At 36.3% G+C, this 19,901-nt stretch overlaps 1 protein-coding gene across 5 annotated transcripts in view; it reads left to right on the top strand.

Annotated features, from left to right (window-relative positions):
• DMXL2 (Dmx like 2) overlaps positions 1 to 19,901 on the top strand; it is a 164,890-nt gene that overhangs the window by 23,139 nt on the left and 121,850 nt on the right. For 4 of the 5 annotated variants that reach the window (XM_004755433.3, XM_004755431.3, XM_004755432.3 and 1 more), the window contains exons 2-6: positions 10,453 to 10,578; positions 12,064 to 12,135; positions 14,902 to 14,980; positions 15,814 to 15,949; positions 16,605 to 16,671. In XM_004755433.3, coding sequence (XP_004755490.1) covers positions 10,453 to 10,578; positions 12,064 to 12,135; positions 14,902 to 14,980; positions 15,814 to 15,949; positions 16,605 to 16,671 — 480 coding nt within the window. Of the gene's footprint in view, positions 1 to 10,452; positions 10,579 to 12,063; positions 12,136 to 14,901; positions 14,981 to 15,813; positions 15,950 to 16,604; positions 16,672 to 19,901 lie in introns of those variants that run through there. The other variant, XM_013057684.2, reaches the window with a different exon arrangement.

Raw genomic sequence — 19,901 nt, 5'->3', positions numbered from 1 at the left:
AAGAAATTAAAATGAATTATTTTGTCTCTTATCATTTAATCACAAACACTTATAGTATTTTTTTCACATGTAGTATTTAAGTTTTCTTCTATTTTTTCTGCCATAGATTTTTGTTTTTATATATTATTAACTTTATGTTTCACTCAGTATACTACTCGCGGCTTGTCTTTTTTCTACTACTATAAGTAGACTGTAATTTTGCATTTTCTGATATGAGTTGTTTCTAAAGGGAGCAATCCCCTTTGGTTATTGCACATGTAGTTATAATTTTATTATTTCTGACGTTGTTTCACCTGTCTCTTGACCTGGGGTAATTTTTTTGCTCTAAGCTTTTTGCATACTATTTAGTTTCCTTCTCATTTATTTATTCTGCTCATTCAGCATTCTTTTTTTTTTTTTTTTCCCCCTCATTCAGCATTCTTGAGTGGACTTTAGGCTGTTAGGATGATTGAATCATATTAGTGAAATCTTGTCTTAGTCATGTGGAAAGAAGGGCTGTTTGCTCAAGTACTACCGTCTCCCCTTTTCTAAATATAGTATGGACTTCTGTCTGATTGGCCGAAAGCTTATCTCTTTCGGTGGATAGTGGTGGTGGGCAGTAGTTGATAATAGTTAAGGCTTTGATTTTAGGTATAGAAACCTGTAGGAAGACAAATGAGGTTGATTGAATATATTGCTGATAAGTACTGTTATTTTTGTAGACTTCAATTTTATTTTGAAAAATCTCATTAATTTTGTGTATTTATTATATGCAAATGTATAGTTAGCTGGTGATACATAAATTGGGCTTTTAAAATAGTCCATGGCCTATTGTGATCTATTTACTAAACTTTTCAAATTGGAATGGTGTATTATATAAATATACTATTTCAATGAAGAGATAATGATTTGTCCTTTGCTTAATATATTTTTAGTTCAGGCATTTTGTTTATTTTTTTAAAATTTCCTAGTTATATATGACAAAGGATGAGTTTCCTTAATCTATAAAGAGCTCTTATAAATCATTCAGAGCAACAGTACTAAAGACTTAGTTAAAAAAATGGACCAATGTCCTCAAGAATTTGAAAATAGAGCTACCCTCTGACCCACCAATTACAGTACCAGGTATATACCCCAAAGATACAAATGTCGTGATCTGAAGGGACACCAGTACCCCAGTGTTTATAGCAGCTATGTCCACAATAACCAAACTATGGAAAGATTCCAGATGTCCATCAGCAGATGAATGAATAAAGAAGATGTGCTGTTACACACACACACACACTCACACACACACACTCACACACTCTGGAATATTACTCAACCATCAAAAAGTGATGAAATTTTACCATTTACATCAGTGTGAATGGAACTGGAGGGTATTATGCTGAGTGAAATAAGTCAGTCAGAGAAAGATAATTATCATACGGTTTCACTCATATGTGAAATATAAGAAATGTCAGTTTTCAGAGAAGGAAATATAAGTGGTTGATAAATATATGAAAAGATGTTTAACTTTTTTCCTAGTAAAAATACAAATTAAAACAACAGGAATGGTGCCTGGGTGGCTCAGTTGTTAAGCATTCAGCTCAGGTCATGACCCCAGGTGTTCACTAAAGTACATTTTTTTATGGTAGTAAAATACTGGAGACAACCTAGATTAACTATGGCAAAGCCAAGAAATGGAAGATTCTGCAACTATTAAGAATGAGATCATTCTTTCTGTGCTGCTCAGGAAAGTCCTTTAAGATAAATTGTTAATTAAGAAGAAAACAAGTTGCAGAATTATGTATAGTATAATCCCTTTATGTAAAAAAAATGTTTACATATAGATACACTTATATGTATACTAAACATTTCAGGAAGGGCTCATAACTGATGTGATTTCTCTTTGGGAATGAGGAGTGCTTAAGGGTAGGGTGAACTAATTTTCCTGTTTGGGTTTTAAATTAGCAAATGTTGCCTTTTCTATAAGAAAATAAAATTTATTTTTGAAAATATTAAAATTAAACATTTAAAATGATTTATTTAATTTGTAGGTGGTTTTTATGGATAACTGCTATATGAAAATTCTGGCTTAGTAAGGGACACATTCAGAAAGAAAATCTATTTGTATTAGAAGTTAATTTTTTTAAGTTATCTTTAAGAGTAACATGGGGCTTGAACTCACGACCCCAAGATCAAGAGTCATACATTCCTCTGACTGACCAGCCAGGCGTACCTTGAAGTTAATTTTTAATCCTGAGGCACATAAATAGTTAGGTGTTTTATTACATGACCAAATTGAAGAGGGGAGGGGTATTTTCTTGGGAAATTTTTGTTAATCTGTGCTTCATTTTCTGGATTATAAGATTTTTCATAGGTCAAGATTGGTCTCTTAAGACTTTTTCTGCAGATAACTTGGTACAACAAAGTGACCATCAAAGCCAGACAGCCCTGTCTTTTTTAGCTTTTTGTTTGTTGTAGAGCAAAGACCACAGCAGCTATGAAGAATTTAAGTGAATTTATGTAATTAGCCAACCAGTAAGAACAGAAAGCTGAGCAATAGAAAAAAAAGTGAAAGGAGATGGTCATTAGTGAAGTGGATAAAACAGTGTAAAGGGATCTGAATTCATCTATTTGTATTTTATTTTCTCCTAGAAAAAGTTATGTTTGTGTAGGATTTTTTTTAAGTATTTTTTTACACCTTCATTTATCTAAGACTTAAAATCTGAATAATTCAAACAGTTTGTAGGATATGAATATGAGTTTGCTTTTCTGAAAATAATGTAGTGAAGGCAGTTATATATAAAACTGAAGTTAGGGCAATGATTGTGTTATGTCTCTTAAGATACACGTAATCACGGGGCGCCTGGGTGGCTCAGTGGGTTAAGCCCTCTGCCTTCGACTCACGTCATGATCTCAGGGCCCTGGGATGGAGCCCTGCATCGGGCTCTCTGCTCAACAGGGAGCTTGCTTCCTCCTCTCTCTCTGCCTGCCCCTCTGCCTACCTATGAGCTCTCTCTCTGTCAAATAAATAAAAAATTAAAAAAAAAATTTTAAGATACATGTAATCACAATGACATGAAGCCCTTTAGAGAAGGCAGCAATATCTTTATTACGATAATGGTAGTACTTTAATTCAGAGTACTTTATGACTTTAGACGATGATACTTAATTTTTTTCCTCAAGTGAAATTTTGATAAGGTAAAAGAAGGGGGGTGACTTTGTATTTCAGGCTCAGCTAATCGGCAAGTCTCTTTTAATGAAATTTTCGGATATCGCAACTAAAAAACAGAACAGAATCTTGGTAATAACAAATACTCAAGTTTTGGGGTGCCCAGGTGGCTCAGTCATTAAACGTCTGCCTTTGGCTTAGGTCATGATCCCAGGGTACTAGGATTGAGCCCCACATTGGGCTCCTTGCTCAGTGGGGAGTCTCCTTCTCCCTCTCCCATTCTCCCTGATTGTGTTTCCTCTCTCACTGTCTCTCTGTCAAATAAATAAATAAAATCTTTTAAAAAGATACTCAAGTTTTAGCTTCCATAGAATTATTGTGAGATAGATAATATGACACACCACACACTTTATCTAAGGAAGAGATTCTTTTAGACAAACAAATGAGATCTGTGAATTCAGGAAACCAGGCACATTCACAGGACTTTAAATATAATCTCTAGGAGTTCAGAGAACTTCTGAGACCATCTATGACTTCTGCCCATCAAACTCCATGTTGAAAACTCTTACTTTCAATGCTGAAAGCACAGACTACTTTTCTCTTTCCTAAAAGGATGGATTTATTGTCCAAAACTAAGGTTAAAACAAGTGAAAATGAATATATTTAAAGCATGTCTTTGATGTGAGTGCCCGAGCTTGTTGTGACTATTATCAGCTGGTTATTTTTTAAAAGATTTTATTTATTTATTTGGCAGAGATCACAAGTAGGCAGAGAGAGAGAGAGGGGGAAAGCAGGCTCTCCCCCGAGCAGAGAGCTTGATACGGGGCTCGATCCCAGGACCCTGGGATCAGGACCTGAGCTGAAGACAGAGGCTTTAACCCCCTGAGCCACCCAGGTGTCCCTGGTTATTCTTTATCATAAGGACAATTCAGTCCTTCCATAGAAGAAATCGTCGCACATGAATGGAAAGAAAGTGTGTTTTTCTAAGATGCTTTCTCTTAGGCCTTACCTATATGTTGGGGCCAAACCATACCCTTGACTTTGAGATAAAACATTTTATAGATCAGTACTGTTGTAAGTGCAGGATGCTGGTGTGCAGTGCTATAGGACAGGAGTGGTTCTACCAAGAACCCAAGGGAAGAAGAACCTGGTTAAGGGATTCCATTTCCTGCAGAAAAGGCTTGCTGCCCCTTTTCCTGCTTTCTAGTAATGATCCTGCGGAGTAGTTTATACCCTGATAAATCAACGATACTTCATTTACCTAGTTCAAAGGAGCCCACTCCATATTGCCTGAGTTCATTTTAGTATTTATGTGTAGTCTCAGTGAGTACCTTTTTTTCCTCCTGCACTATAAATTCTTTCTCTAGTGAGACTGAATTCTGAAAAAAGAATGGAGACAGAGTTGCTTTCGCCCTAAAATTGAGACTGGGAATCTCTTGAGTAATTACAGCTTTCGTATAAACCTTCTTAGCAGTTGGTTTTCACTGAGTAATTACTCTTTGCTAGGTGCAGTGGTAAATACTTGGGATTACAACGATGAATGTAGGCCTTCTAGCTCTAAGAAGACAGAGTAGAGGTGGGGTGGTGTAGTGGGAAAGAGCAGGAGCTTTATTCTAAGCAAATGAATCGTCAGTCTGTGAACGTGGGCAAACTACTTACCCTTTCCAGGCTTCAGTTTCTCCATCTAGAAAAGGTGGCCTGTGAAGATAGAGTGTTCATAAAGACCTAGCTGATGGCCTCATTATAGTCAGTATTCAGTAAGTGGTGAATTATTAAGGAGGGCTTTGGTAGATTCCCTTCTGGTAGGTCTTCTAAATCCATGATACTGTTAGGCCGGAAAGTTAGCCAAATCTTTCCTTGTATCGCTGCTGTTGTAAATTTGTCCAGATTATTAGCAAGGAGGTTATGTCATCTGTCTGAACTCCATGTTCTTTGACTAGGTTTCCAGGTACTAAGAGTTCTGTAGCCAGAAATTAGGGAGATTTGGATCATTTATTTGTTATACATATATTTATTGAAGGCTGCTTATGCTAGGTGGTGGGAGTGCAGCTGTAAACAGGACGTGGTTACTTGCTTTGATGGATGTTCCTGTGTGGTGGGAACCTGACAGGTATTAAACGCGTGTTTATATAAATAATTAAAATCTTGTGAGCCTTCAGTTATAGAATGCATGTGATTCAGTCTTGACTAATTACGAGGCCTCTATTTTACTTCCATTTTACCACAAGGAAATTCTCAGACAGCTTGAGTAACTTATCACTTAGTATGGAAGAACCCAAATTGAAAACCCTGCATACATGATTTCAAACTAAAGTTTATGTTTATCAGTTCAATTCGCTGGGATAATTCTATAAGGCACTTTGGAAATTTTGAAATATTTTTCAAAGGTAGGATTATTTTTTGTCATTTTAATATACATTCTTCTATTGAGGTATAATTGACATACAACATTATGTTAGTTTCAGGTGTACAACATAATGATTCGTTATTTGTATACCCTTGCAAAATGATCACAATAATTCTAGTTAACCTCTGTCACCATACATAGTTACAGAATTTTTTCCTTTTTTTTATGAGGATTGATAATTTAAAAATTAGTAGGGTGAAACATTTCTTTCCTACACACAATATTCCCTTTTATTTTTTTTCACTTTTTTTATTATGTTCAGTTAGCCACTGTATAGTACATCATCAGTTTTTTTTTTTAAAGATTTTATTTATTTATCAGAGAGAGAGAGGGAGAGAGAGCGAGCACAGGCAGACAGAATGGCAGGCAGAGGCAGAGGGAGAAGCAGGCTCCCTGCTGAGCAAGGATCCCAATGTGGGACTCGATCCCAGGACGCTGGGATCACGACCCGAACCGAAGGCAGCTGCTTAACCAACTGAGCCACCCAGGCGTCCCCATCATCCGTTTTTGATGCAGTTTTCAGTGATTCACTAGTTGCATGTAACACCCAGTGTTCATCACAAAACATGGCTTCCTTAGTGCCCATCACCTGGTGACCCCATCCCCCCACCTCCCTCCCCTCTGAAACCTTCATTTTATTTCCCAGTGTCCATAGTCTCTCATGGTTCATCTCCCTCCCCAATTTCTCCCCTTTCAATTTTCCATCCCTTCCTTTTGGTTCTCTGCGCTATTCCTTATAGTCTACATATGAGTGAAACCATATAATTGTTTCTCTGCTTGACTTATTTGACTTAGCATAATCTCCTCCAGTTCCATCCATGTTGATGCAAATGGTAGGTATTTATTCTTTCTGATGGCTGAGTAATAGTCCATTGTATATATGAATCACATCTTTTTTTAATCCATTCATCTGTTGAAGGGCCTCTTAGCTCCTTCTGCAATTTGGCCATTGTGGACATTGCTGCTAGGAACACTGGAACACCTCAATGCTGCTAGGAACACATGTACCCCTTCTTCTCACTATATCTGTATCTTTGGAATAAATACCTAGTAGTGCAATTGCTGGGTCATAGGGTAGCTTTCTTTTTAATGTCTTGAGGAACCTCCATCCTGTTTTCCAGAGTGACTGTACCAGCTTGCATTTCCACCGACAGTGTAAGAGAGTTCCCCTTGTTCCACATCCTCGCCAACACTCGTTTCCTGTCTTATTAATTTTTGCCATTATAACTGGTATAAGGTGATATCTCATTGTGATTTTGATTTGTATCCTGCCACATTGTTGAAAGGACAGCCTTTGCAGTTTCCCATAGGTTCTGGACCTATGTGTTTTCATTCTCATTAGTTTCCATGTTTAAGTTCTTCCTTAATTTCCTGGTTGACCCAGTCATTTTTTAGTAGGATGTTCTTTAACTTCCACATGTCTCAATTCCTTTTAAATTTTTTCTTGTGATTGAATTCCAGTTTCAAGGCATTGTGGTCTGATAACATGCAGGGAATAATCTCAGTCTTTTGGTATTGGTTGAGACCTGATTTGTGACCAAGTATGTTATCTATTCTGGAGGAAGTTCCATGTGCATTCAAGAAGAATGGGTATTATGTTATTTTAGGGTGGAATGTTCTGCATGTATTTACAAAGTCCATCTGGTCCACTGTGTCATTCAAAGCTCTTGTTTCTTTGTTAATCTCCTGCTTAGATAACCTGTCCGTTGCTGAGAGGTCTCTTACTATTAATGTATTATTATCAATATGATTATTTTGGTTAACAGTTGGCTTATATAGTTAGCTGCTCTCATTTTGGGGGCAGAGATAATTACAATTGTTAGATTTTTCTGTGGGATAGACCCTTTAAGTATGATAATAGTGTTTCTTTACATCTCTTACTACAGTCTTTGGTTTAAAAATCCAATTTGTCTGATATGAGAGCTACTACTTTCTTTGAGGTCCATTTGCATGATAAATGGTTCTCCATCCCCTTACTTTCAATCTAGAGGTGTCTTTAGGTTCAGAATGAGTCTCTTGTAGGCAGCGTATGGATGAGTCCTGTATTTTTATCCAGTCTGAAACCCTGTGCAATTTAATTTTTCAGGCTGTTCACTTTGAGACTAACTATTGAAAGATAAGAATTTAGTGCCATCATATTGCCTGTGAAGTCCCTATTTCTGTAGATTATCTCTGTTACTTTCTGGTCTATATTACTCTTGGGGTCTTTTTTCTTTTATAGAGCCCCTCTCCCCCTTGGCTGCCTTGGTGGTCACTTATCCTTTCACTTTCTGCCTGTCCTGGAAGTTCTTTGTCTCTCCATCTGTTCTGAATGACAGCCTTGCTCAATAAAGTATTCTTGGTTGCATGTCATCTCATTTAGTATCCAGATTATGTCTTGCCAGGTCTCTGTGGACAGGTCTAATGTTATTCTGACATTCCTCCCTCCATAGGTAAGACATCTCTTTCCCCAGCTGCTCTCAGGATAGCTGCCTTGGCTCTAAGATTAGCAAGTTTTACTATTATATACCGGGGTATTGGTCTATTTTTATTGATCTTGGGAGGGGTCCTTTCTGCCTCTTGAACATGAATCCTTCTTTTCTTCCCCAGAGTAGGTAAGTTCTCAGCTATGGTTTGCTCAAGTATACATCCTCATCCTCTCTCTCTCTCCATCCCCTTAGGGATCCCAATAATTGTGACTTTGGAAAGTTTCATGGTGTCATTGATCTCTCTACTTCTGATCTTATGAACTTATAGTTGTTTATCTCTATCATTCTTGACTTCCTTCCTTCCCATCAGCTTATCTTCTAGATCACTAATTCGTTCTTCTTTCTTATTTACCCTGGCATTCAGAGTATCTAGTTTAGATGGCATCTCCTTCATAGCATTTTTAATGTAGGCGACAGTAGCTCTTCATTCTGCCCTTAGAGATTCTATACTGTTGCTAATAGTTTTCTCAAGCCTAAAGAGCAACTTTATAAATGTTCCTCTGAAGTCTTTTTTTGACATCTTCCTTAGATCCATATCCATTAAGTCTGTGGCAGAGGCCATTGTCTCTGGTTCTTTCCTTGGTTGGCAGTTCCTCCTTCTAGTCATTCTCTTGAGGGATGGTTGAGGGAATGTACGGAGTCCAAAGTATCAACCATGACTCAGGCAAGATGAACCCGAGGAAAATCTGGAGTGTCAGAAGCCACCACTCACCCCTGTGGTTTTTCCTGCGTGTAGAGATCTAGATAGATATTCTTACATCTCACGCTGATTTCGTGGGTGTTCAGGATGGCTTGGTAGATATCCAGCTCAATTCGGGGAACCCGCAGTGGCAACGAGGTTCCCTACTCCTCCGCCATCTTGCCTCTCTTCTCAATATTCCCTTTGAGCATAGCTTTCTTGAATGCATGGTATAGCAAATCTGCCTTGTCTGTAAGAATGTAGTTATTTCCTCCCATAAGTGATTTTTTTCTGTATTTCCCTTGCTTGAAATTCTTTGTTTTTCTCTTGGTGAACTTTCTTGTATTTATAAATACATGTGTTGAAGATGGTTGATAGCAGTTACGGCAGGATTTTGGCAACGTTGGAAGTTTTAGTAACCAGTAGAAGTAGTGTTTGTTTTCCTATCCGCTCTTTGTCCTCATTTCCCTCTTTCCTTAGCAGCTGTATGTGGATCTTTTCAGAGGTTATGTTTTCACTTGTCAGCCCTGGCTGTTGGAGGCCTATTTTTGTAGGACAGGACTGTATTGTTTAAAGTTGTGGAGATGGTGGAATAAATTATTTTTAAATTTTTTTTTTGGTGTATATACATGCATGTATATATATGTAGCTTAAAAAAAAGATTTTATTTATTTATTTGACAGAGAGAGATCACAAGTAGGCAGAGAGGCAAGCAAAGGGGCGGGGGGAAAGCAGGCTCCCTGCTGAACAGAGAGCCAGATGTGGTGCTCGATCCCAGGACCCTGAGATCATGACTAGGCCAAAGGCAGAGGCTTAACCCACTGAGCTGCCCAGCCACCCCATACATGTAGCTTTTAATGGGGCTTTTTCATTTGAGAATTGGATTGTTAGGTTATTTGGAATATTTAGTCATAAGTTGAGTTCCAGAGAAAAAGTGTCCTCACTCTCTGCCCCTTATGTCTTCATAAAATTCACAATGTTGCAAAACAGGAATAGCATACATCAAGAAGTGTGGCAATAGGAAGAAACATTCGGTTTTACTGTGAAAAAGGAAATTTTCCAGGAACTTAATTTTGTGCTTCATTTTGCAGACTGTATAGTTATATGTGTTAACATTTTATGCAAATCAGTTTATTTTAAAATTAAATTTATTTTAATTAATTTTTGTGTGTGTGAAGCCACTTTGGGTTGGTTTCCTTTCCATCACCTCTTAATAGGTTGAGGCAGTTGGTGAGTTCAAGTTTAGTCTTTGCTTTAGTGCATGTAATTCTGCTTTGGGGATTCATGTCTATTTCACTAGCTCTTTAAGCCATGTGGATTTGTGTTGGAAAACGCATCTGATTTCTTTCTTGATCTTTCTCAAGCCTGGTTTGAACCTTGGGAATACAGCTGCAGCCCTCACTCCCTTATTACCCTCAGATGGAGGTTTTATTCTTTAGGGTTTACCAAGATGAGCTTTGGAGGAAACCTCAGAACAGACAGATTTATGACTTGCAGGGACAGAGGGTGCAGTGTTTAAGAACTAGAGAATCTTTTCTTTCTTAGTACTGGTTGTTGAAAGATAATGCATGGGGTGTCATCATCCTATTTTTTTAATGTGAATTTTATTTTTCATATAACTTTTAATGTCTTACTTAGAAATGGATATCTTAATATTTTTACATTAGCTATTTTTGTAAAATATGTCAAAATGTTGTGGCAACAAAATGTAAGGTATAATTTCACAAGTTTTATATCTCACTGTAAAACTCTTCTCTTTTAGGCATATGGATCAGGCTGTGATATTGTTATTTTGGCAAGTGACTTTGAGTGTGTGCAGATCATTCCTGGTGCTAAGCATGGAAACATCCAAGTCAGCTGTGTGGAGTGTTCTAACCAACATGGAAGAGTAAGGGATCTAATTACCTTATTAAATGTCATCTTTTAATGTATTCTTATCTTTATATACTAGGGTTACCTATAATTTCTTATTAATATACTTTAGAAGGGTATTGGTAGGTGTGGATAAAGTGATAAGATGTCTACAAATTGTAAGGTGCCATTAAGCTGATAATGTATTACTTACCAGTGTATATATTCTTTTTTTTTTCCTGTGTATATACTTTAGTAAGATCTGTAGACCTCACAGCCCAGTGCACATTGATATTCTGCCAGTTGATAATTCTAGCAACTATTAAGCCAATAATAGGGAAGTCAGCCTTTATCTTCTCTGTGTAGCATTCCTTATCTCACCCAAATTATAACATTACAATTTTTTTAAAAATTTTACTTATTTTGTGAGATTAAGAGTCACTGAGGGTTGCTGGGGGGAGGGGGGTTAGGAGAAGGGGGGTGGGTTATGGGCATTGGGGAGGGTATGTGCTTTGGTGAGTGCTGTGAAGTGTGTAAACCTGGCGATTCACAGACCTGTACCCCTGGGGATAAAAATATACGTTTATAAAAAATAAAAAAATTAAAAAAAATTTTACTTATTTATTTGACAGATAGGGATTACAAGTAGGCAGAGAGGCAGGCAGAGAAAGACAGGGGAAGCAGGCTTCTGGCTGAGCAGAGAGCCCGATGTGGGGGCCTGATCCCAGGACCCTGAGATCATGACCTGAGCCGAAGGCAGAAGTTTAACCCACTGAGCCACCCAGGTGCCTCTAACATCACATTTTTATCAAGAAATTTAGCAACTTGTGTCTAATATAATATTTGGCATATAACAGCTGCTTTTTAAAACTTCTTTTAATTTAATGAATGTTTATTTGTTGAGTGAAGACTCTTAAGGTTCTTTCATTTAAATTTTTAGATAGAAGATCTATTTTGAAATAGTTCACATTTCATCATATGTACATCTCGTCTTCCCCCAAATATACAGCAAATGTAATATATATCAAATTGTGGTTATACATAAAGTAAATATAGCATACTTGTGGTATACTGTAGCAGTTCAGTAAAGCCAGTGTTGTGCAGAAGAGTTAAAAATCTGTATAATATAAAAATGAACTTTTCTTGTAATAATTGTAATAATTTAAATAGTTTTAGTGTTCTAGAAGGTTTTTTTTAAAGATTTTATTTATTTATTTATTTGACAGCAATCACAAGTAGGCAGAGAGGCAGGCAGAGAGAGAGGTGGGGAAGCAGGCTCCATCCCAGAACCCTGGAACCATGACCTGAGTTGAAGGCAGACACTTAATGACTGAGCCACGCAGGCGTACCCAGAGAAGAGATTCTTAAGTCTAGTACTTTTTTAGTTTTACTTGTGGAATAGAATAAATCATAAATACTCTCTTGGGATTGTATTATATGTAATAGTTTATACATTATTGTGAAAGGATGTTCTTTTTGTTTTCTTTTCCTAAATGTTAATGCTTTGTTCATTTCTTTTTAGATTGCAGCTTCATATGGTAATGCTGTTTGTATTTTTGAGCCATTGGGTGTAAATTCTCATAAGAGAAATTGTGTAAGTATTAAATGGTAGTAGAAATTTTTTAGAGTTAAGTTTAGAGTCCAGTCAATAGCAGTGAAGAGCTCCTTAGGGGCCAGTGCTGAAGGTAGTCTGGAATATACATGTGAAGATGGTCTGGTGCTTTATAGGAAGATCTTTTACATCTACTAGGAATATACTTAAACATTTAGGCAATCTAGTTTTCTACAATATTGCTAATTGAGATTTACCTTGCTCAACCTTAGTTGAACTACTATTATTTCTTGTCTAGATTACTAGAGTAGTCTCTGATATGTTTTACTTCCCCCTTACCCTTCTCTCTTCTCAACAGCAGGTCATGACACAATTCTCTGCTTTAAACTCCGTATTTCTCATAGACTCAAAGCCAAAAAGCCTTAAAATAGACTGTAGTCTTTCTTCCCTCTAGTACCCCCTTACCACCTCTCAGAGCTCAACTCCTACTATTTCTGTCCTCTCTGATGTCACTCCAGCCAACAGTGGCATTTTTATTGCTCTTTGAACAGTGATTTCCCATCTTAGGGCCTTTGCACTGTTTTTTCTCTTGTCTAAAATGTTTCTTTCTCTAGACAGCTTTAGAACCAGCTCCTGAGGATCCTATAAATCTTTGCTCAATAATACCCTCTCAGTGGGGTCTGCCCATTTTAAAAAGTTGCCATTTGCTTCTGCCACCTTTATTTTAATCCCCATCCTCCTATTTTAAATTATTTTCCATAGCGCTTATGTTGTTATATTTGTTATTTATTGTTGAGAGTGTAAGCTCCATGGGAGGGTATGTATGGGGCTTTGTTTCTTTTGGTCACTGATGAATCTGAAGTACTTAGAACAGGATCTGGAACGTAACAGATGGTTCTAAATTTTTATTTAATGAAGGAGTTAGGAACTTAAGTAGAGTCACCTATCAGCTGAGTGATCTAGCATATCACATTGAGAACTATTCAAATTCATTCTGGGTGCTGTATTTTATTTTACTTAAAATTCAGAAAACCTTATATAGTTAGAATCATATATCCTTTTAAAAATCACTACATGCATTAAGACTCCGTTATCACTCACAAATAGTCGAAAATGCCAGTGTGAAATCTGAATGCCAGGAGTATATATTTACCAGTAATTTTTTTAAAGTGTGTTCTTAAATGCATTAAAAAAGTAGATGTGATTTTTTTTAAATTATGCATTTGATTATTTAATATTTCAAAAAAAGTACAAATTAAAATATGATAGTATGAGGAAGTGGATATCAAATTTAAGAGTGATTAAGAGTCACCTAGGGTACATATTAAAATTCAGATTCCAGACCTCACCCTCAAAATTTCTGCTCTGGAGTTGGCCCACATATTGCACTGTGAGAAATACTAAAGGAAAGAATACTAAGGATGTTTGTAGTTTTTTGTGTTTTTTTTTTTTAAAGATTTTATTTATTTATTTGACAGACAGAGATCACAAGTAGGCAGAGAGGCAGGCAGAGAGAGAGAGGAGGAAGCAGGCTCCCCGCAGAGCAGAGAGCCCGATGGGGGGCTCAATCCCAGGACCCTGGGATCATGACCTGAGCCGAAGGCAGATGCTTAACCCACTGAGCCACCCAGGCGCCCCAGGATTTTTGTAGTTTTAAGGAATGATTTGGTTATTACTCTAAAATAGATCTATTGAGCAGTATTTAAAGCAGTATTTGACTTTTGTTTGATCAACAATGGAAGGGTTAAAAAAGCATTATATTAAAAAATATAAAATTTTTTGGATAATAAAATTCAGGTTTTGCAGTTATTTTAAAATTCTGCATCTTGATAGTCAAATTACCTTGAATGAAGTATTTGTGAAGTATTCAGAAAATATAATGAGAGGGAATTGCTGTGTGTTAAACTATTACTACTTGTCAGGCAGTTGATCTATAACTTGCCTAAGGTGACATGGCTTTACATTGCACTATATTTCACAAAAGGACATTTTATATTTATGTGCTACAAAGAAATACCAAAACTCTATTTCATTGCGAAGGTCTTTGACTCTTACACTTTAAATCTTCTTTCTACCTTTTAGTATGAAAATGGTAAGAAAAAGGATGGAAGTTCTATAAATGAATACAACATATGTCATATAGGTTTAGGGACTATATATATTTTATGGTTCAAATTTGCTGACTTTGGGAGATATTTCCAGTTTATTTTAGACATTGAGTCCATAGGATTATGATAATTTGCATTGCTTTCTAATGTGCATTTATTTTGTTTTCACAAACACTTATTGAGTGTCTGCATATGTTCCAGCCATTACAACACTCAGGACACAAAGCTTATTATGGGTAATTATTGCCCCGAAGAGTTGGAGTTTAATAGGAGAGTCAGACATATGAATGGGTAAAACTCTAGTGTGACCACTGTTAGAATGGTAGTGTGTAGAGTGGTCTCAGTGCTGCCAGGATATCAGAAGAGGCCCCCCTGCAGAGGAGATGATTTGGTTGGGTCTTGATGGCAGCATAGCAATTTGCAGGTGAAGAGGAGAGAAACCGCATATCCCAGGTGTGAGAATGTATTTATAGATGTGGAAGGAAGCCTGAGAGAATATGCTTTGTTTGGGCGAGGCAAGTAGCTCAATATGGTAGGATAAATAATAAGTGGAACTATCTGAAGTTATTTTAGAAACAATATTTTTAAAATAAATATTTACGTCTTTGCTTTAGATCATAAGGTCTTAAGAAAATGGTAAAATGGTAGTATTGTGGATATTACTTTAAAAAGTTACGTTTTTCTTTTTTCTTTGTTTCAGCAATTGAAGTGTCAGTGGCTTAAAACTGGGCAGTTTTTTTTGAGCTCTGTGACGTACAATTTAGCATGGGACCCTCAAGGTATTTGGTGATTATATTTAGGAATTATGAAGAGTAAATACTGGTTTTAAATGTATGATGACACTGTGATATAATCTCCCATAATAAGAAAGTGATCAGTAGTGTATTTTCTTTTTGCATGGATGAGTATGTATTTTATTTCTTGGTATGTACTGCTTTGTACAATGCTTAATTTACTGTTATTTCTGTGCTTTTCCCCCCTGCCTTTGAATGCTTTATTCCAAGAAACAGTGATGGTTTCCTTAGTTATTAACATGTGCTGTCCTCTACTGTTACTGCATTTAGTAAGAAATAAAATCAGAAATGGGGCTAAAAAAACCCCTATCTCATTTTATTATTTGTGTTTTAGGACATTTTTTTCTTTAAATTTGAAAGATTAGATGCTTCTAATGATAATAGCTATTGCTCCTTTTTACATTCATGATTAATAAAGGTAATTTTTATCTTACATATAGAAAAACAAGTTGCATTAATCTTTAGTTAAGTTTTATATCCTGAGAACATTCTGTGTTTATATATCAGAGGTTTTGGGGTTTGTTTTTTTTTGTACTTTTTCTTTTCTTTTTCTTTTCAAGATTTACCTGATATACAATAGCTCTTTAGCTCTTTGCCAGTAAGCGTTTCTTTTTTGTTCTCAAGTCTCTGCTGAGAACTGCTCTCTCCCTGGTAGTGGATTCTGGGATTTGAAATGGATATGCCCCAAGTATTTTTCATAGGTAGTATTGTTTATTACTTTTCACAGAAAAGTTCATAGACCTAAATACAAGCCCACATGTGCATTTCTTTCTCCAGATAATCCTTGCTTATTCATCAGGGCTTTCTTTAAATTTCAGATAACAGATTGTTGACTGCAACTGATTCTATTCAGTTGTGGGCTCCTCCAGGAGATGACATTCTGGAAGAGGAGGAAGAAATCGATAATAAAATTCCTCCAGTTTTAAATGATTGGAAGTGCATCTGGCAGTGCAAGTTCGTATCCATGTTGTTCTGTTCATTAATTTAAAAAAGCTTCCTAAAATATATTCCCTTTCACAGTGATCTCTATTTTTTGATAGTACCATTACATTTAGAAGCCTAGAAAGTGGACTTTTTCTAACCAAAACCCATTATACTATTATCCTTCAGTCCGTGCTATAGTTGATTGTTTTAAAAAAACAAAAACATTTTCATAGTTATAACCTCAGAATTGGGGTGGATAAGATTGACATGTGGGAATTACTCATTAATGGATGAGATATGGATGGGGATGTGGAAGGGGAAGATGTGATGAAAATTACCAGCCACTCTTAAGTGGAAGAATGGCTGTACAGTTGACAGTATGGATTATGTGAAGGGGACCAATCAGCCAGGGAGGATGGTGAGCTCAGTTTTTTAACATGTTACATTGAAGATGTTGGTGGGACATATAGGGGAACATATCTTTTCTGCATGTTGATTGCATTCTTCTTTGGCTCTCAAAAGTGAAATTCAGATAAGTTTTATTAATTAATTTGTATTTTGGGGGAGGTGAAATTTTTTATTTTTAGAAAACTCTCTTGTTAGGAAAATCTTATTTTGATCATTTATATATACAGTGTTTCAGATTTTTAAAATTTTGACTCTTCAACTTTTTCTTTTTTTTTAGAACCTCAGTATCTGTACATTTGATGGAATGGTCGCCTGATGGTGAATATTTTGCTACTGCTGGAAAGGTAAAGAACCAAAGAAAAAAGAATGTTCCTTTTTCATTCTCATTTTCAGTTTTCTCTTCTGTAAAATTGGGATAATCCTACTCTGCAAAGCTGGCCAGAATAGTGTTAGTATTTGTGAAAGGTCTGGTATGTTGCCCATAGGTAGGAGGCACTTGGGGAAATAGCTGCTGCTACTGTTGTTATTATTATTATTTGACTGTTCTTTAAAACTTATATTTTATAAAATTAGTTTTTATGCTTAAAGAATAGTAAATGTAAATAATTTAAACAGCAAAATAGTACTACTAGACTCACAATGCAAAGAAGCACCCCTTTCACTCCGTGCTTAATTCCTGTGTCCCAGAGGCAGTTACTCATCAAATTGTGTATTTTGGTATTTCCTTTCAAGTTCGTAAAATAACTTGCTTATGATCCCATTTCTTAACTTTTTTTTCTTTCAGTTTTATGTATCCTCTCTTGCCTCTGTACTATGGAAGCTGGGGCTTGAGGCCTCCAGCTGCTGTCCCCATGTCCACTTGTGCCACATACACATGTTCACTTTCCTTCCTCCCGTCTTCCTACTGTAGGATGGCTATCATACTTGGGTAGATGTTCACATTATTAAGATTGTGTAGAAACTCTTTGTAGAATAATTACTTTGGAGTTACCAGTTACTTTTTTTTTTATTCTTTGCTTCATTTTCTATATACCTAATTCATCTGCAAACCTCTGGCCATCTTTGGATCTCCTCTGGGTAATGTAATCCTACCTAGGAGGTGTCCTGAAAATGTGTGTTCTTTTTGCCCCACTCTGGCTTAGTTGCTCTCCAAGCCGTAAAATAGCAGAGCTATCATTTTTGAATTTTCTTTTACCAGCCTCAGGAGATTCTCTGCCCTGTTTCTTAGCATCATTTATCTTCTTTCTTTGCTCTGTTGGAGATACCCTCTAAGTAGGTTCCTGAGAAGGGTGAATGGGCAAAAAAATTTTTAAGGCATTGCAAAGCCTAAACAATTATTCTTCTTTTGTGCTTGATTTGGCTAGGCATAGAATTGGGTTGAAAATTTTCTCTGAGAATTTTTTACATCCTAGCTCTGTTGCTGTCTAGCTATCAGTATTGCTACTTGAGAAGTACAGTGCTGTTAGGACTGCACTCCCCCCATCTCCAGCTTGTAGAGGTTTTAAAAATCTTCCCCTTTTCCCTGGTGTTCTGAAATTTCAAGATGATGTCGTATGGTCAGTCATGTATAGATACCTCAGTGTATACCTCTAAGGGAAAGACTTTTGTGTTCAGACAGTTTGGTGGGCTTGTTTAATCTGAAAACTCATGTCTTTCATTCAGGAGATTATTTTGTATTACTTTTTTGGTGTTACTTCTTTCCCTTCATGTTCTCTTTTTTCTCTTTTTGGATTTTCCCTTACTCAGATGTGGATTGTTTTTTACTGATCCTCTAATTTATCTTTTCTCTCTTCTTCCAGTCTCTCATTTCCTCACCTTTTTGTTTAAATTCTGGGGGATTTTTCAAGTTTAACTTTTTTTTTTATTATGTTCAGTTAGCCAACATATAGTACTTCATTAGTTTTTGATGTAGTGTTCAACAATTTGTTAGTTGTTTATAATACCCATTGTTCATCACCACAGGTGCCCTCCTTAATACCCATAGTCCAGCTTTAGCTTTGAAATAATTTTTTCCTGCTATCACATTTTTAATTTTCAAGAATTTTTTTCTTATTCTATGAATCTTCATTTTTAAATAATTTTTTTATTTTTTTAAAAGGTTTCACTTATTTATTTGGCAGAGAGAGAGAGAGAGAGAGATCACAAGTAGGCAGAGAGGCAGTCAGAGAGAGAAGGAGAAGCAGGTTCCCTGCTGAGCAGAGAGCCTGATGTGGTACTTGATCCCTGGACCCTGAGATCATGACCTGAGCCAAAGGCAGAGGCTTAACCACTGAGCCGCCCAGGCACCCCAATATGAATCTTCATTTTAAGTTATAAAATACTTCATAAGTCTAAGGGAATATATTTGAAATATATAGAATATCTATATGTATATAGAATATATATATATATTCTATATACTATATATAGTATAATAATACACATTTACCTGCTCCCTGATTTGGGACAAAAACATAAACCAATGGGTTCCTTATCTTTCTGCTTGCATCTTCTCTTTCCTCTCCCATCCAGACAACCAGAATCCTGCATTTTAAATCTTATTTCTTTCTTTTTTTTTTCTTTTTTGTTTCACATGTATAAATTCCCAAAAAATACGTTTAATTTTTCAAGGTTTTGAACTTATAAAATTATACCATAAATTTATTGAAATACAACTTCAAGATATTAAAAAATAAATTTGTGATAATTGCTATTATGTACTTCTTGGTTAATGCTTCAGTAACAAACATATTTAAAAATCACAAAGTAAAATTTTAATTGTGCTTCATTGTATATGGAATTAAAACTTTTATATTATACTACTAGGCAAGAAGAGGTTTTCTAAGAACACCAGGATTCACCCTTTTTGAGTTAATCTCTAGTTATAGACCACTCAACTGTTTTGTGGCTGAGTAATTAGTTGGCCCAGAGGTGGTTGCTCAACAGGTTACAGTACAGACAGGAAGAATCCACAATAATATAGACAGACTGCAGCCATGTGCAGTTCAGTAGTGAACAAATAACTAACAATTTCAAAGTAGCAAGGAGTGTCAAAAACATTTTGAGATATTCACAGTTGCTGTCATGGAATGCTAAAACATTTGTGATTTCTGTGAGAGAGACGTAGGTGCCACTAATACTACTTTGGTTTGTTGCTCATATTCATAACTGAAATTTAGCATTTCCTTCAGTTAGCAGTTATGAAAATAGAGAAGTAATTGTTTTTCGCCACTCAGGTTCATGGTAACTCTGGGTCTTAGTTGGGCTTTCTCAGGAAGCAGATCCCGAGACGAGGGTTTTGGTATAAGTCATAAATAGGGGGAATGATCACCAAGAAATGTCCTGGATTTGAGGCAGAGAAATGAGGGTGCTTCAGAAAGGGTACATTATCATGCAAGTGATTAACAAGCTTGGATCTGAGTATCTCTCGGAGCCAGTGTTCCTCAGAACATCATATTCCTCACACATGTCCCTCAGACACATCGGTTGTTGGTTGGGGGCTAGTTAGGGCAGGGCATTAATTATCAGCAGTCAAAAGCAACTCCTGGAAAACCTCAGGCAAAGATACATAGATGCCATCAGTTAGAACTGGCAC

Source organism: Mustela putorius, unplaced genomic scaffold, assembly GCF_011764305.1.
Source record: "Mustela putorius furo isolate JIRA1106 unplaced genomic scaffold, ASM1176430v1.1 tig00003898_pilon_pilon_pilon, whole genome shotgun sequence".
NCBI classification, from domain to species: Eukaryota; Metazoa; Chordata; class Mammalia; order Carnivora; family Mustelidae; genus Mustela; species Mustela putorius.
Note: the sequence above shows the minus strand (reverse complement) of the source record. Positions and strands in the feature narration are given on the sequence as shown.